At 65.8% G+C, this 13,400-nt stretch overlaps 2 protein-coding genes across 5 annotated transcripts; both read right to left on the bottom strand.

Annotated features, from left to right (window-relative positions):
- Positions 1-668: 668 nt before the first annotated feature.
- On the bottom strand, positions 669-7,619 carry SCARF1 (scavenger receptor class F member 1). Its single transcript, XM_068415899.1, has 11 exons — positions 7,402-7,619; positions 6,636-6,697; positions 5,860-5,961; positions 5,236-5,761; positions 4,380-4,598; positions 4,177-4,305; positions 4,000-4,103; positions 3,686-3,797; positions 3,484-3,608; positions 3,146-3,283; positions 669-2,793 (listed from the first exon to the last, which is right to left on the bottom strand). The coding sequence occupies exons 1-11, from the start codon at positions 7,494-7,496 to the stop codon at positions 1,787-1,789; spliced, it is 2,619 nt and encodes an 872-aa protein (XP_068272000.1). The 5' UTR covers positions 7,497-7,619; the 3' UTR covers positions 669-1,786.
- Positions 7,620-8,330: 711 nt separating this feature from the next.
- RILP (Rab interacting lysosomal protein) lies at positions 8,331-13,316 on the bottom strand. Of its 4 annotated transcripts, none has more exons than XM_068415657.1 (8): positions 13,076-13,316; positions 12,640-12,775; positions 12,111-12,232; positions 11,720-11,911; positions 11,141-11,310; positions 10,871-10,993; positions 9,669-9,752; positions 8,331-9,297 (listed from the first exon to the last, which is right to left on the bottom strand). In XM_068415657.1, the coding sequence occupies exons 1-8, from the start codon at positions 13,313-13,315 to the stop codon at positions 9,141-9,143; spliced, it is 1,224 nt and encodes a 407-aa protein (XP_068271758.1). In that variant the 5' UTR covers position 13,316; the 3' UTR covers positions 8,331-9,140. The 4 variants fall into 4 exon arrangements, with proteins under 4 accessions (XP_068271758.1, XP_068271759.1, XP_068271756.1 ...); XM_068415658.1 differs by having other exon boundaries at positions 12,652-12,775; XM_068415655.1 differs by lacking the exons at positions 8,331-9,297; positions 9,669-9,752 and adding an exon at positions 9,778-10,749.
- Positions 13,317-13,400: the final 84 nt, after the last annotated feature.

The raw sequence follows: 13,400 nt of genomic DNA, 5'->3' as shown, positions 1-13,400 counted from the left end.
GTCAGCTATTTACGCGCCGTGCCCAGGGCGAACCGGCTCACGTGACGTTCGCTTCTGGCACAGCACTGCTCGGCTCGCAGGCTGGAAATATCCAACCGAGTAGGAAAAAATGGCTGCTTATACATGAAATGTGGGGCTGTCCCTGCCACTGTAATAAAATAGCATAAAAAAACCCCAAACCCTAGCCTGTGTGGCCAGGCTGCAGCTCAGGGCTTGCCAGGATGAGCGTTTTTATTTGTATACCAGAATATTTGGTGTTAGAACCGCTGCACGCTGACGGCAAAGCTGGAAGCCTCCCCCACGTGGGACCGTGGGGATTCGGTGCCTTGCGCTGCGCAGAAGCGCTCACAAAAGGCAAAAGGGAAAAAACAAACCCTGCTCTGTTCTCCGGAACACCCCGAACCCCAAACAACTCAGCAGTGCCGGAGCAGAGGCAGGATTCACACGGAGCCCTGTGCGTGACGAGAGATGCAGCCTGCAACGTGGGTGCTCCAGCTGGTCGCAGCCCCTCTGGGCTCAGCTCCGTAAGTGAGAGTCCAGAATTACTTCAAGAGAACCAGAAAATGAAAAAAAAAAAAACCAAAAGCCGAAGGCTGCCGGCAGTTTCCCCACTTTGGAGAATATTTCTGGCCGTGTCTTTGATTCAGAGGGCGGCTGGGAAACCCAACTCCTGGCTTGAGTAATATTTAATTTTCATTCAGAGGCTTTCGTGCCATGTGAAATAACAGCAAAAAAAATATACATGAAACTTGTAAAAAATATAACTTGAAAAAAATATACAAGAAACCGCTTAGATACTTCTAAAACCAGTTCACGCTGCAAATCCTCTTTGGCGTCTCAACCACCTGGCATGGCTGGCAGAGCCCTCGTGCCCGTCCCACGGTGCCGTGGCAGGAGCGAGGTGTGGGAGGTGGCAGGAGCTCGGGGCGCCCGCAGAAATGCCCTTTCCCGAGCAGCTCCTGCCCTTATCAGGGCCAGCGCAGCGCCGGGTGCAGGGGTTGATGGTCACGGCCCGGCTGCCACGTTCGCTCTTGCACAATCGCAGCGTGGTTTCACATGGAGTTTAAAAGGCCGTCGATAAACCCCGTGCCGTGCCATGAGCCTTGCCACATGCCACGCGGGTACACAGAGACGAAGGCAGCCAGAGCCCGCCACGGAAGCCGGAGCCGCCCAGATAAACCCCTGCAGCCCCAGATACCCTTAGAGATAAGCAGCTAAAATGAATTTGCGCTGAAGCCGCTTGTGACCGCCCATCATCTGTCCCCAGCCCAGCTCCGCACAATAATCCCCTCCAGCGAGAAGCACCTTTACAGCAAGAGGCTCCGAGCAGCATTACCGGAGCTGGGACAGGGAAAGGGGAAAGCTGATGGGGTGAAACTGGTTTTTGCCCATGTGTTTCCCAGCTGAGCCCCCAGCAGCCCCGCTCCCGTTTACGTGTCCCCAAGCCCAACGCTGACAGGGACTAGAAGGTGCCACCGCTGTGTCCAGAGCATCGCTGTCCCTCCGGGCTGCGGCAGACACAACACGGGGCACACAGGGCAGGGGGAGCGGATAACAGCCCTGAAGCACCGCAGCGCCCTGGGGCTGCCACCGCTGCGGCTCTCAGCATCACCCGGTGCTGGCCAGCGAGGGGCTGCACCAGCAATGCGGCGCGGAGGAAAGGGGGGTCAGTGGGAAGGCTCGATGCTTCCCCAGTTCACAGCTCGGAGGGGGACCTCGGCTCCCTCCACGCTGGGGCCGGAGGGGCCTCCTGGGCTCCCGCTGCCCCAGCCCAGGCCGTGGTGGCTCAGGTGGCCGCAGGGGTGGCCGGTGGCTCCTTGGCGGGGCCGGGGGGCAAATCGGTGCTGCCGCTGACCACGTTCTCGTATTTTGGCTCTTCCTCCGGGGCAGCCTGTCCCTTCGTTTCGAGGCTGAGGACTAACTCGGGGCTTTTGCCCCTCTCCGTGGCACCTACAGCATCGCTGGCCCCATCCCGCGCCTCGGTGCTTTTCAGCGAGGGAGATGCGAGAGGAAAGGACTGTCTCTTCCCAGGGAGATGCTGGTGCTTGCCCGGGGATGGCTCGGCGGGAGCCCCTGGGATGCTCTCCCTCTGCTTGCAGCTATTCACCGAGTCTCTGCACTGCGCCAGGGCCCGCCGGGGCGGTTTCTGGATGGCCTCGACGCTCCTCCTCACCTTGGGCTCCTCCTTCGCAGCCCACTTGCCCCTCTGCAAGCTGCCCAGACGCTTGAGCACGGCCTGGACCGGTCCCTCACCACCCCCCTCCGCCTTGGGCTCCTGCCCAGCCGTTCCCACCATCATGTAGATGGTGGTGACACTGGGCTCCTTCCCCTTCGCCTCCCAGCTGCCGGATTTTGCAGCCGCTTCAAGAGCCTCCACTCTTTGGGCCACGTGCCTGGTGCTGGAGACCACCCGCCGGCGTCCCCCCGGGGTGGCCCGGGGCGATGGCCGGTGGCTTTCCTCCCCCTTGCTGAGGGGCTCGGGGCTCTCGTAGCAATCGCTGGCTGGCCGTTCGGTGGGGGGCTCAGCTGCCGTGTCCCCCAGTGGTGGGGACAGCTTGGATGGGCCCCATGGGGTCTTGGGCTTCCTCCCAGGGCTGGGGGTCTCCGCCGCCCCGAATTTCGTCCCCTCGGCGAAGGACACGGAGGGCCGCTTGGCCTTGGCGATGCTGGAGGTGCGCGGGATGGCGAAGGGCTGCGAGACGTCCTCGGAGTCGAAGGCGGAGGGGTCCGGGAGCTCCTCACCGAGGGGGGATGCCCCGTCCTGCAGCTCAGCCCCCCCCAGCAGCGGGATGCCTGCGGGAGAAGGGGACAAGGGTTAGGGCTGCCGGAGCTACCCCCCTGCTCAGGGACACGCTCAGGGACACCAGGACAGGGGCTGATGCAATGGGATTGTCCCTGGGAGCGTTTTCCCAAGAGGAGGTTGTGAAATGGGGCTGCCCACACCGGGCAAGTCCCATCACACGAGACCAAGCATGGCCCCGGGGTGTCCTTGCAGGCAGGAAAACGAGGGTATGACAATAATTGCTGCCTGCGCCCAGCACCCGTCCCTGGGACGCCCAGGGTTGGTAATGGGGCAGGACTGACCCCGGGCAGCCCAGAAGGGCTGTGGGCAGCTGGGAAGAGGAGGAGCAGCCATGGACATCACCTTCTCTGGGAGGGACGGAGTACTCGGGTCCCTCGTTGTCGGTGTCGAAGGAGGAGAAGGAGCTGTCTGAGACCCATGCGGCCGATGGTGGCTCGATGAAGCTGGGGTTGAAGGGGATTTCTGTGTCGTGGTGGGAAACTGGGGAGGAAAAGACACCCAGGTGAGCTCGGGCACCCCGGGGTGCTCAGGGCTGGGGTGGGAGAGCAATGCCTGCCCTGAGACGTGCAGCGGGGCAAGGGGGGGTGCAGGCTTTCCCCCCCAAAGGGGTGATGGTGCAGAGAGGCTGGGGTGGGGGGTGACAGCCTGGAAGGGCTTTTGGCAGTGCTGCTTTTGTTTACCTGTGACTTTGGGAAGTTTGTAGCCACCCAGGGAAAAGCAGGGCATCATAGCGCTGAGGTTGGCCAGCACCCCCCGCACGTGGTGCTTCATCCTGGCCAGAGCATCATCGTCCGGCGTGGCCGCCCTGCGCAGGGGAGATGGGCATGAAGGGATGTGGGAGATGAGGTTTTGCATCAAAGATTGGAAAATATAAAGAAGTACCTGTCTCTAGCATCTGCTGGGCCAGCTCCACAGCAACAGCAGGCGATGCAGAGCAGCAGCAGCAGGAGAGGGACGAGGATGGCAGCTGCGAGGGCCCCGTGGTCCTTAAGGCCTGTGCAGAGAAGATGGGTTGAGTCCGGTGTGTCCCGTGGCTGCCGAGCCCGTAGAGCCACCCCACACGGACAGCGCGGGAGCCGGGGACCTGCAGCGGGGCCAGGAGGCACCAGGCAGGACCAGGCCGCGTCGCCGCCTCCCAGCACCTCCATTACGGTCCCTTGCCCAGCGCCGAGGAGTAAATTTGTGGTTGCTCTTACTCAACACGCAGTCCCCCCGCACGGGGTGGCAGGTGCCCCGGGAGCACTGGCAGGGCAAGGAACAGTTCACTCCAAAATACCCCTCCGGGCAGGTGTTGTTGCAGCTGGAAGAGAGAGGAGAGGAGGGCAATGCCCCGGGGGGAGCAGACCCCGGCCCTGCCCCGCTCCCAGCGTTACCTGGCTCCCCAGTAGCCCGCCTGGCAGACGCACGCTCCCGACACAGGGTCACAGCTCCCCGCGACGCACTCGGGGCACAGGAGCTGGCACCCGTCGCCGAAGGTGCCCGCGGGGCAGGAGCTGTTGCAGCTGCCAAGACAAGAGAGTGAAGCATCAGCCCCCTGCGCCCCAGAGCGGGGACCCCCCACCCGAGCCCGGCGTACCTGGGTCCCGTCCAGCCGGGCTCGCAGCGCGGGCAGGAGCCGGTCTCTGGGTCGCAGACATCCCCGCTCCGGCAGCGAGGACAGGGCTGGAGGCAGTCCTGGCCGTGGTAGCCGGGCGCGCAGGGCTCCTGGCAGAGGGTCCCGTTCCAGCCGGGCTCGCAGGCCAGGCAGAAGCCGTCCACGGGCGAGCAGGGCTGGCTGAGCTTGCAGCTCCCACAGCTGCACGGGCAGAGGGGCCGTGAGGTCCTGACACCCACCCCCAGCCCCCCCCAAAACACAGGTTTCACCCCACACCGGCTTTCAGCAGCAAGTTTGGCTCACGGGGAAACACTCTGAAGCACTAAATGCCCGGTAGTGGCGACAGGGCAGGAGGCAAGCGGGGAGAGATGCTGCTTTATCCGAGGATGACCAGATTTTGGGGTGACACCAGTGCTTTCTGCTGGCATTAGCGGGATGTTTCTTCTGGGGTGACACCGCTGCTGCATCCAGCCAGGGCTGCTCAAACCCCCCCGACCAGCTCTCCCTGCCCAGCCAAAGGGACAGCCACAACCGCAATGATTTAGATTTAGATCTTAGGAAGAAATTCTTTGCTGTGAGGTTGGTGAGACACTGGCCCAGGTTGCCCAGAGAAGCTGTGGCTGCCCCCTCCCTGGCAGTGTTCAAGGCCAGGTTGGATGGGGCTTGGAGCAACCTGGTCTGGTGGAAGGTGTCCCTGCCTGTGGCAGGGGGTTGGAACTAGACGATCTTTAAGGTCCCTTCCAACCCAAACCAGTCTGTGATTCTATGACTTTCCCCGCTGAGGTCTGGCCGCGGCCCCACCGTACCCACAGGATCCCCCCCGCTGCCCCCAGCTCACCTGTGCACGCACTGAGACCCGTATCTCCCCGCCGGACAGGGCTCCCCGCAGCTCCTGCCCTGGTAGCCGGGGCTGCAGCTGCAGTGGCCACTGAGGGGGCTGCAGGAGCCGTGCAGGCAGTCGCAGCGCCGCTGGCACGCCGGCCCCCAGAACCCAGCCCTGCATTCGCACTTGCCCGTCTCCTGGGCGCAGGGCGAGAGGTTGCAGGAGCATTTGAAGCTGCACCTCCTGCCCCACCAGCCCGGCAGGCAGCGGCAGTGCCCGGTGAGGGGGTCGCAGTGGGAGCTGGCGGGGTTGCACTGACATTGCCTCTTGCAGGTGGGTGCCCACCAGCCCGGCTCGCAGCGGCAGGCGCCCGTGAGGGGGTCACAGCGGCCGTGGGGTCCGCACTGGCACGGGAACTGGCAGAGCCCTCCCCAGTGGTTGGGGCCGCAGGTGCAGCGCCCGCTTGCCGGGTCGCAGCGCCCGTTGGGGTGGCACGGGCAGCTCCGCTTGCAGTCGGGGCCCCAGTACTGCTCGGGGCAGCCTGCGAAGGGAAGGAGACGGCGAGGATGGGGGGGGGTGACGGGGCAGCCCCCCAGAGCACCCGGGCTGGCAAAGGGATGGCAAAGGGGAAACACTCACGGGAACTGCAGTCTGCTCCGAAGAAGCCGGGTTTGCAGAGGCAAAGCCCGGGTCTCACGCACACCTCGTCCGCCCCACAGGCGTCCTCCCCCTCGCACAGGGCTGGCGGCGGCAGGGCAGGCATGTCACAGAATCACAGAATCAATCAGGTTGGAAGAGCCCTCTGGGATCATTGAGTCCAACCATTGCCCTGACACCACCATGTCAACTAGACCATGGCACTAAGTGCCATGTCCAGTCTTTGCTTAAACCCCTCCAGAGATGGTGACTCCACCACCTCCCTGGGCAGCCCCTTCCAGTGTCTAATGACCCTTGCTGAGAAGAAATGCTTCCTAATGTCCAACCTGAACCTCCCCTGGTGAAGCTTGAGGCTGTGTCCTCTTGTCCTATCACTAGTTGCCTGGGAGAAGAGGCCGACTCCCACTGCGCTACAACCTCCCTTCAGGCAGTTGTAGACTGCACTAAGGTCACCTCTGAGCCCCCTCTTCTCCAGGCTAAACAACCCCAGGGTCAGCACGCAACGGGTCCCCCCCGGGGCCACCCACCACCCAGCCACCTCCCTCCTGGGGACACCACCACCCCGCTTCCCACTTGACTGCTCCGGCCGAGCCGCAGCACCGTTCGCAGCTTGCTCGGTGGGCGTTTGGGGGTCCCCACAGTGCAGCACCCCACTGGCACCGCTCGGGCAGAGCTGTAGGGCTTCCCCCCCCCAGCACCCAGCATCACGGAGGAGCCGCCTGGCCCAGCGTCGTGCTCCATCGCCGTCCATCACTCACCGGCCGTGCACTCCCGTCCCTCCTGCCTCCACCCGGGGCAGCACGCGGGGCCGGTGGGGAGCCTGCGGGAGAGACCCGGGGGTCCGTCAGCCGGGGCGGGGGGTACCGGGGCCGGCACAGAATCACGTGCGGCTTCACAGCTTGGGCTCAGGCGAAGCGACCGCGGGCGCTCGCGGCAGGGCAGCGGCGCGGCCCCGGGGGCATCGCTCCGGAAGGAAACCAGCAAAATAGAAGGAAATTTAAGAGGCTGCAGCAGGGCTGGGCGGTGGGGCTGGGTGGTGGGGCAGCACTGCCCGGCTCTGCCGCTGCGGAGCCCGTGCCGGGTACCCGGCGCTCTGGGAGCGGCTCGAGGCTTTGCCAGCGACCCAGAGCAAAGGCACCGAGGCGAAGGCAACGGAAGGCGCCGCCATTGATGGCAAGGCCAACGGGAGAGGCAACGCGGCAGCGAAGCGGAGGGGACGGCACCTCCAGGAGCCCTTTGGGTGTTGTTATGCCCACCCGGCACACTCCGCATCCCCCCGTTGCCCTGTGTGCTGAGGGTGCAGGAGAAATAACCCCCGAAGAAGGGGTCTGGGTGCCCCAAGTGCCCATGGCTGCCCCAAGTGCCCATGGCTGCCCCAGTCTCGCTCCCCAGCACCGCCCCAGTCTCTGCACCCACACAGTGCCAGGCTGTAGACCTCCGGCCATAGAAGGACAGATGGACAGTGACCTGCTGGGAGGCCCCAGAAGATGGGGGGGCACAAGTGGGGACCCCCGTGGCACCTACCTGCAGACGTTCCTGCCATCGGGGTCAAGCTCCTGGGCAGAGCTCTGCACCCACAGCCACAGCTGGAGGCAGAGGATGGGCCGGGCGCTCCCCATCCCATCAGGGCACCAGGGCCTGAGTCCCAGCAGCTCCCCAGCCCCGCGCCAGCGTCCGTCTGTCCCGTCCGTCTCGTGGTGCGGCCTCTTCCTCCCTCCAGCCTTGGGTTTCTTCCTGAGGAAACGTGGGAGGAGGCGCCCCGATCCCGGCGTCGGGGAGGGGGAGGCAGGGAATGCCGCCGCACGGGCTATATTGGGTCCTTGCTGCCACCCTGGTAGCAGAAACGGGTGGCGAGAGGCTCGGCCCGGCCACGCAGGGGTTGGCACCCACCTGAACATCTCACCCGTGGTCGTCCCACTCCCCCTGTGCCATCCTCCATCGCCCCCAAAGCTGTTTCAGCCAATGTCCCCCCAACCCGCATGAAGCATCCGCCGCCTCCCCCCGTAATCTGCCCCACGGCGCTGCCGACCCCTGGCAGAGGCTGAGGAGTGGGGTCCCCACGTCCCCCATGGGGACACGGCCTGCCTCGGGCTGGCCTTCGCCCCGCTGCTGGCTGCCGGCCCACCTCGCCGTGTCCCCAGGAGCTTTGTGTCAGCAGATGCACAGGAAACACCTTTTTCCTACCCAAGGCCGGCTCAGACGGGGGGGCCCCGGGCTGGAAGGACGCTGCTCCCCCCACAACACAGGCCTTAACTCCATCGCACCCAGCGCTGCAGCCCCTGCACCCCACTGCCCATCGCAGCTGACCCCCCCCCAATGGGGCTCCGGGGTCTGGCACAGCCCTTTGCACCGGCACACGGAAAGCGAGGGCTGCGCTGGTGACCAGAGCCTGGAGCCCGGGAGCGTCACCCAGCCCTGCCCATGTGAGGAGGGAGCACAGGCCGCAGCGGGCACCGCGGAGGAGAAACGAGACTGATTTATTTCTGACTCCAGTTCTAGAGCGAGAAAGTACCTGACCCGAGGGGATCGACTCACCCCCGTGAACATGAGGATCATCCCAGTCTTAAAGAGTTCCCAGTAGCAGCAGGAAAAGGTCCCAGTATAAAACCGATTCACCCCACACCTGAGGAGTGCAGGAGTGGCCCCCGCGGTGCTGACCCCGACGGCTCCCCGGCACGGGAGCCCCCGGACACCCGGTGCAGCGTGCTCAGCCCCTCCCAGCCACGGTGACCCTGGGACAGCGCCTGGCCGGCCCCGGCACCCCAACATGACCTTCACATTGCAGGGACGGGGGGAGAGGTATGAGTGGAAAGGGGTGAAGCGAAATCCCACAGGGCAGGAGCCGGTGACGGGATCCTGGGCTTGGCAGGAAGAGCCACCAGCAGCCGGGAAGAGCCACCAGCAGCCAGGAAGAGCCCTTTGGGGTGCAGCAGGAGCAGCCCCCCCGCCGCACTGGGCAGCACAGGGCGATTGGGGAGCAGGGGCATAACTGTGCAGGACACCCCCCTAGTTAAGCCACGGGCACAACAGAAGGGTGGCCAAGGGGCAGAGGTGCCTGGGGGTGCCGAGCTGTCCCGTGCCAGGCTGGCAGCCTACGGCCGAGCGTCCCAGCGGGGTCGGAGGACGGCTGCCCACGCTGCGGCTTCGCCGTCACCACGGCACGGGGAAGCGCCCAGGGCTGCCGTGCTGCTCCCGAAGACAGCGGGAGAAAAGGAGCCAGGCAGCGGTGGTATGAGGGCGACCCAGCTCCGGCTCCGGCGGGGTCAGAGGGGTGGCATGGCTCTGTCCGGGGCACCGGCCACCCCCTCGCTCTTCCCCTCGGGCTCCAGCGGCGTGTCCAGCGAGTCGATGATTTCCCAGGCTCCGGAGCAGCTGGATGTGGGGGGGTCTTTGCTGCTGCCCTGATACCACAGTCCGAAGCTGCAGAGAGAGCAGATAACGGTTGTGGGGGAGAAGAGCCTTCCCGGGGACGCCGCGGGATCCCAACCTCCCTCTGCGCTCACTGGTGGTGGGACACAGCCTGGCTGCGAGCCCCTGGGAGCATGTGGCACCCCGGGGGCAGCAGCAAGGCTTGTCCTGCCCCTGCCCCTGCCCCGGACAAGGCAGATCCCCCCTGAACCAAGCGACCCCCCTGCCAGCTGTATGCCAGGCAGCCCAGCTCCATCCCTGTCGTACCCGGGGAAGGGCACCAAGCTCAGCGGGCACTGGCTCCCCAGCCGAGCCCCAAACCGCCTCCCCACGGGCACAGCCCCCCCGTCCCCGTAAGCACCAGAGCACGGGAGTGAACTTACAAGCTCCTGATGTTGGAGTCGGGAGGCTGAGCATCCACACAGTCCGCGCCACGAGCTGGGAGCCAGGAGCCCTCGTCTTCATCGCTGCAGCACAAAGGAGCAAGGACAAACCTGCGCTGAGCCCCAGGCTCGCCAGGACCGAGGGCCAGAGCCACCCCGGGCTGCCCCCCGAGCCCAGCAGTGTCCCTCACAGAGCCAGGGGCACACGGACCGGAGCTGCTGGCCCCACGAATCGCCGCGATGCTCGTGTCCCAGACACGGCCGCATTTCATGGCAAGGCCAGCCCCGGCTCGGTGGTCCAAAGCCACAGCGTTCTGCAGACACCGGCTTCACACCCCCGGCGCTTGGCCAGCGGACGGCGTGTCCCCGGCTGCCGCAGCAGTGAGGTCTTTAGGCGTCTCGCCCCACGCAGCGAGCACACGCTTCTCCAGGGGAGCAGCCTGACAACTGGCCCCGCCGGTCATGGCTCGGGGCCGAGGCGGGTGGCAGCCAGGACTCGCAGGGTGACACATGAGAGGTGACCGCAGGGCAGCATATCCTCGCCAGGCAGGGAGGCGAGCAGGCACGACCCAACACCCCCAGACCCCCAGCTGCCAGCAGAGACCCCGACACAAGCAAGCAGCAGGTTTGGGTAGCACAGAAGAGCTCAGCCCCCTTCAGACCTTTATTAAAGCCCCCAAAAGCCCGTGAGATCCAAGAGCCACACGGCAGCAGCAGCGCAGGCTTTGCCCCCCGCTGCCAGCAGACGCGCAGAGTCGCGGCCGGTGCCCGGCAGGGTCCTCCCCTCCCCATCGTGACAAGTCTGTTGGAGCCAACGCTGCCCGCGAACGTCTTGCAGAGCCTCCAAGGAACATCCCTACTGCCAGCTTCAACGGCTCTCCGCTGGACAGCCTCCAACCGCACAGCGCAGGGACCAGCCTGCCTCCGCCCGTGGTCCCAGTGCCACCACCTCGCCTCCCTTTTGCCACATCCACGCAGGGATGAGTGGCATCTGTGGCCACGTGTGACCGGCGACAGGGACACGTGAGTGGCAGCAGAGCCCCTGCGGCGCTCCCAGGGCTCAGCCAGAGCAAGACAACCACTGCAGACAAGAAACCTTTGATCTCTGGGAGGAGGCGGCAGCTCCTGGCCTGGGGGACTGTGGGAACACCGGAGCCCCTGCACGGGAGCTCCCCGTCCCCCGCCCGCCGAGCAGGACTCACCTGCTCGCTGACTCCTCCGCCGTTCCCAGCATTTTGGCTCTGATTTTTTTCCTCTGTCTTTTGATAGTTGACTTCATGGCATCCAAGAAGAAGCTGGGAACTCTCTCTTCGTTCAGCAGCTCCCTGGCAAGAAGCAGCCAGATGGTTAACTGAAAGCCTGCAAAGAAACCCGCCCCGACCGCGCCACGAGCAGCCTCTGATGGGCCGTGGGTGGCTGCAGGGACAGGAGGGACCCGTCTCGCTGTCCCATGCCGCTGCGGCAGGTCTCACCGCTGGTAATAGGCCAGCTCCTCCTGCACCAGGAACAGGTTGGTCTTGAGCTCGTTCCGCTCTTGCAGGATCTGCTGCAGCTCTTCCTTGGAGAAGCAGCAGTGAGCAGGGCTCCTGCCCGCCCCCGCGTCCTGGTGCTGCGGCTCCTCCGCAGGCGACGACGCTCTTTCCTGGGGGGACGGAGAGTCAGCGGGCAAGCGGAGACCCCGAAGCCCCCACCCAAAGGCTGGGTGCCACGTGCAGGCTGAGATGAAGAAGTCTCAGGAATAAGTTTGCTAGTCCGGAGCCGCTGCAGCCCTCCATGGACCACAGTGGCTCCCCAGCTCAGCCCATCACCACACGGGGCAAACCCTCCTCATCCTCTGAGTCTGACCCAGCTTTTCCTCCCATCACCTCCCCCCCACCACTCCTGCCTCCATCCCTACCAATTTTCAGTTTTCAGCAGTGGGGTCACTCCAGTGGCCACGTCCTGCTGGCAGCCGGTGGGTCTGGGCATGCCAGGAGCCCCACACAGGGATGGGAAGGTCGGGTCAGCGTTAGTGACGCCCTATAGCAGTGGGGCCACGGGCTTGGACTCACCAGGCTGGGCTTTGCCCGCTGGGTCTCAGAGGCTGTCCTGCTCCTCCTGCTCGTTTCCCTCTGGGTTTGCAGCATCGCGGCCTCCAGGTCTGACTTCTTCTCCAGCGCGCTCTTGAGCTGAGCCTGCACCACGGCCACCTTGTGCCGCAGCTCCTCGTTCATGGCCATGAAGCGCTGCAGTTGCTCCTGCAGCTGGAGGGCCCGGGGCAGGTGGGAGTGAGGGACAGCAGCAGCTCTGGGCCCCCCCCCAGGGACACGAGCACATGCAGAGCCATGGGAAAGGCATCTGCCCCAGCAGGCTCACCAGCCGCGACAGCCCCAGGGGGAGGTGACATGAAAGCAGGTCCCCAGGCCCTTCACACACCACACCCGCGAGCTCCCACACGCTCACCGCCTCCGTGTCTCGGCTCTTGCAGACGATCTCATGGGCTTGGGCACGAAGCTCATCCCTCTGCTTGTCCACCACCTCCTTCAGCCGCAGCATCACCTCCCGCTCCTTGCGCGCCGTGCTGTCTGAGCCCAGACACGGGGGGGACAGGCGTGAGCCGCCCCCGGGACCCAAGGACTGCCCCAGCGCTACAACACTAGGGAGTTTCTTGATGCTTCTGCAAAGCATCGTTCTACCATCGTTCCCAGTAGACAGTAGAGTAGGAACAGTGGAAGGAAGGGAGTTGAGCTTTAGGCTGCAACGGCAGCCCGCACCCTGTGTCTGCCCCCACCACTCCTGGGGGCTTTGGGGGTGCTCTGGGGGTTTGGGGTCCCTGTGGTTTGCAGAACAAGATAACGCTCGTGCTCCCCGGTAGGACAGCTCTGCAGGGCTGGGCAGCACGGAGAGTGGGTTCGGACCTGCGCCCAGCCCGCTGTCCCCCATGGGAACACCCCACGGTGGTAGGGGACCCCGAACCCACTAGGACACCCACCGGGACACCCACCTTCCTGGGACTGGCTCTCCGCAAGCTGCCCCAGGAGCTGCCGGTTCTGCTCCTCCAGGCGGGCCAGGCGGCCGTGCAGGGCTCGCTCCCGGCGCTCGGCCTCCCACAGCCTCTGCTCCGGGTCCTGGGGGACGGGGACAGCCGGGTCAGAGCCACCCCCGAGGGGAGGGGGACAGCCGGGTCAGAGCCATCCCAGGGGAACGGGGACAGCCGGGTCAGAGCCACCCCCAGGGATGGGGACAGCCGGGTCGGAGCCACCCCCGGGGAACGGGGACAGCCGGGTCGGAGCCACCCCCGGGGAACGGGGACAGCCGGGTCAGGGCTGTCCCCACGGGGACTCCCGCGAGGACAAATGCGGGTCAGCGCCCCCGCAGAGGTGAGCCCCGACGGAAGAAGGGCGGCCCGAGCCCCCCGCCCCGCTCACCTCCGCCTCCTGCCGCCCGGCCGCCGGGGCCGCCGCCGCCTCCCCCTCGGCTCCCGCCGGGGCCACCAGCGCCTCCAGCAGCTCCAGCAGCCGCACGACGGGCGGCACCAGCCCGGCCACGGCCTCGGGCCCGAAGCGGCCGGCGAGGCGGCGCAGCTCGGCCCCCAGCACCCCCGCCATGCGGTAGACGTGCGGCGGGGCCAGCCGGCCCGGCGGGGTCCGCCACAGCGGCTCCGCCATCGCCGCCGCTCGGCGCCCCGCACACGCTCCGCCCGACCCCGGCCCCGCGTCCCGCCCCGTCCGGGGCCGCCCCGGGGCGGGATCT

This window comes from Nyctibius grandis, chromosome 18 (genome assembly GCF_013368605.1).
Source record: "Nyctibius grandis isolate bNycGra1 chromosome 18, bNycGra1.pri, whole genome shotgun sequence".
Classification (NCBI taxonomy): Eukaryota; Metazoa; Chordata; class Aves; order Nyctibiiformes; family Nyctibiidae; genus Nyctibius; species Nyctibius grandis.
This window is presented reverse-complemented; position numbering and strand designations above follow the sequence as displayed.

Bases quoted from the DNA above. Each gene is read 5' to 3' on its own strand.
- SCARF1 (XM_068415899.1), bottom strand. From the start codon at position 7,496: ATGGGGAGCGCCCGGCCCATCCTCTGCCTCCAGCTGTGGCTGTGGGTG. The intron at 4,104-4,176 runs GTAACGCTGGGA...TCTCTCTTCCAG, and splicing joins GCGGGCTACTGGGGAGCCAG to CTGCAACAACACCTGCCCGG. The intron at 2,794-3,145 runs GTGATGTCCATG...CTTCTCCCGCAG, and splicing joins CTCCGTCCCTCCCAGAGAAG to GCATCCCGCTGCTGGGGGGG.
- RILP (XM_068415655.1), bottom strand. From the start codon at position 13,315: ATGGCGGAGCCGCTGTGGCGGACCCCGCCGGGCCGGCTGGCCCCGCCG. The intron at 12,776-13,075 runs GTGAGCGGGGCG...CCCGTCCCCCAG, and splicing joins CCGGGCGGCAGGAGGCGGAG to GACCCGGAGCAGAGGCTGTG. The intron at 10,750-10,870 runs GTGAGTCCTGCT...TCTTGTCTGCAG, and splicing joins GCGGAGGAGTCAGCGAGCAG to TGGTTGTCTTGCTCTGGCTG.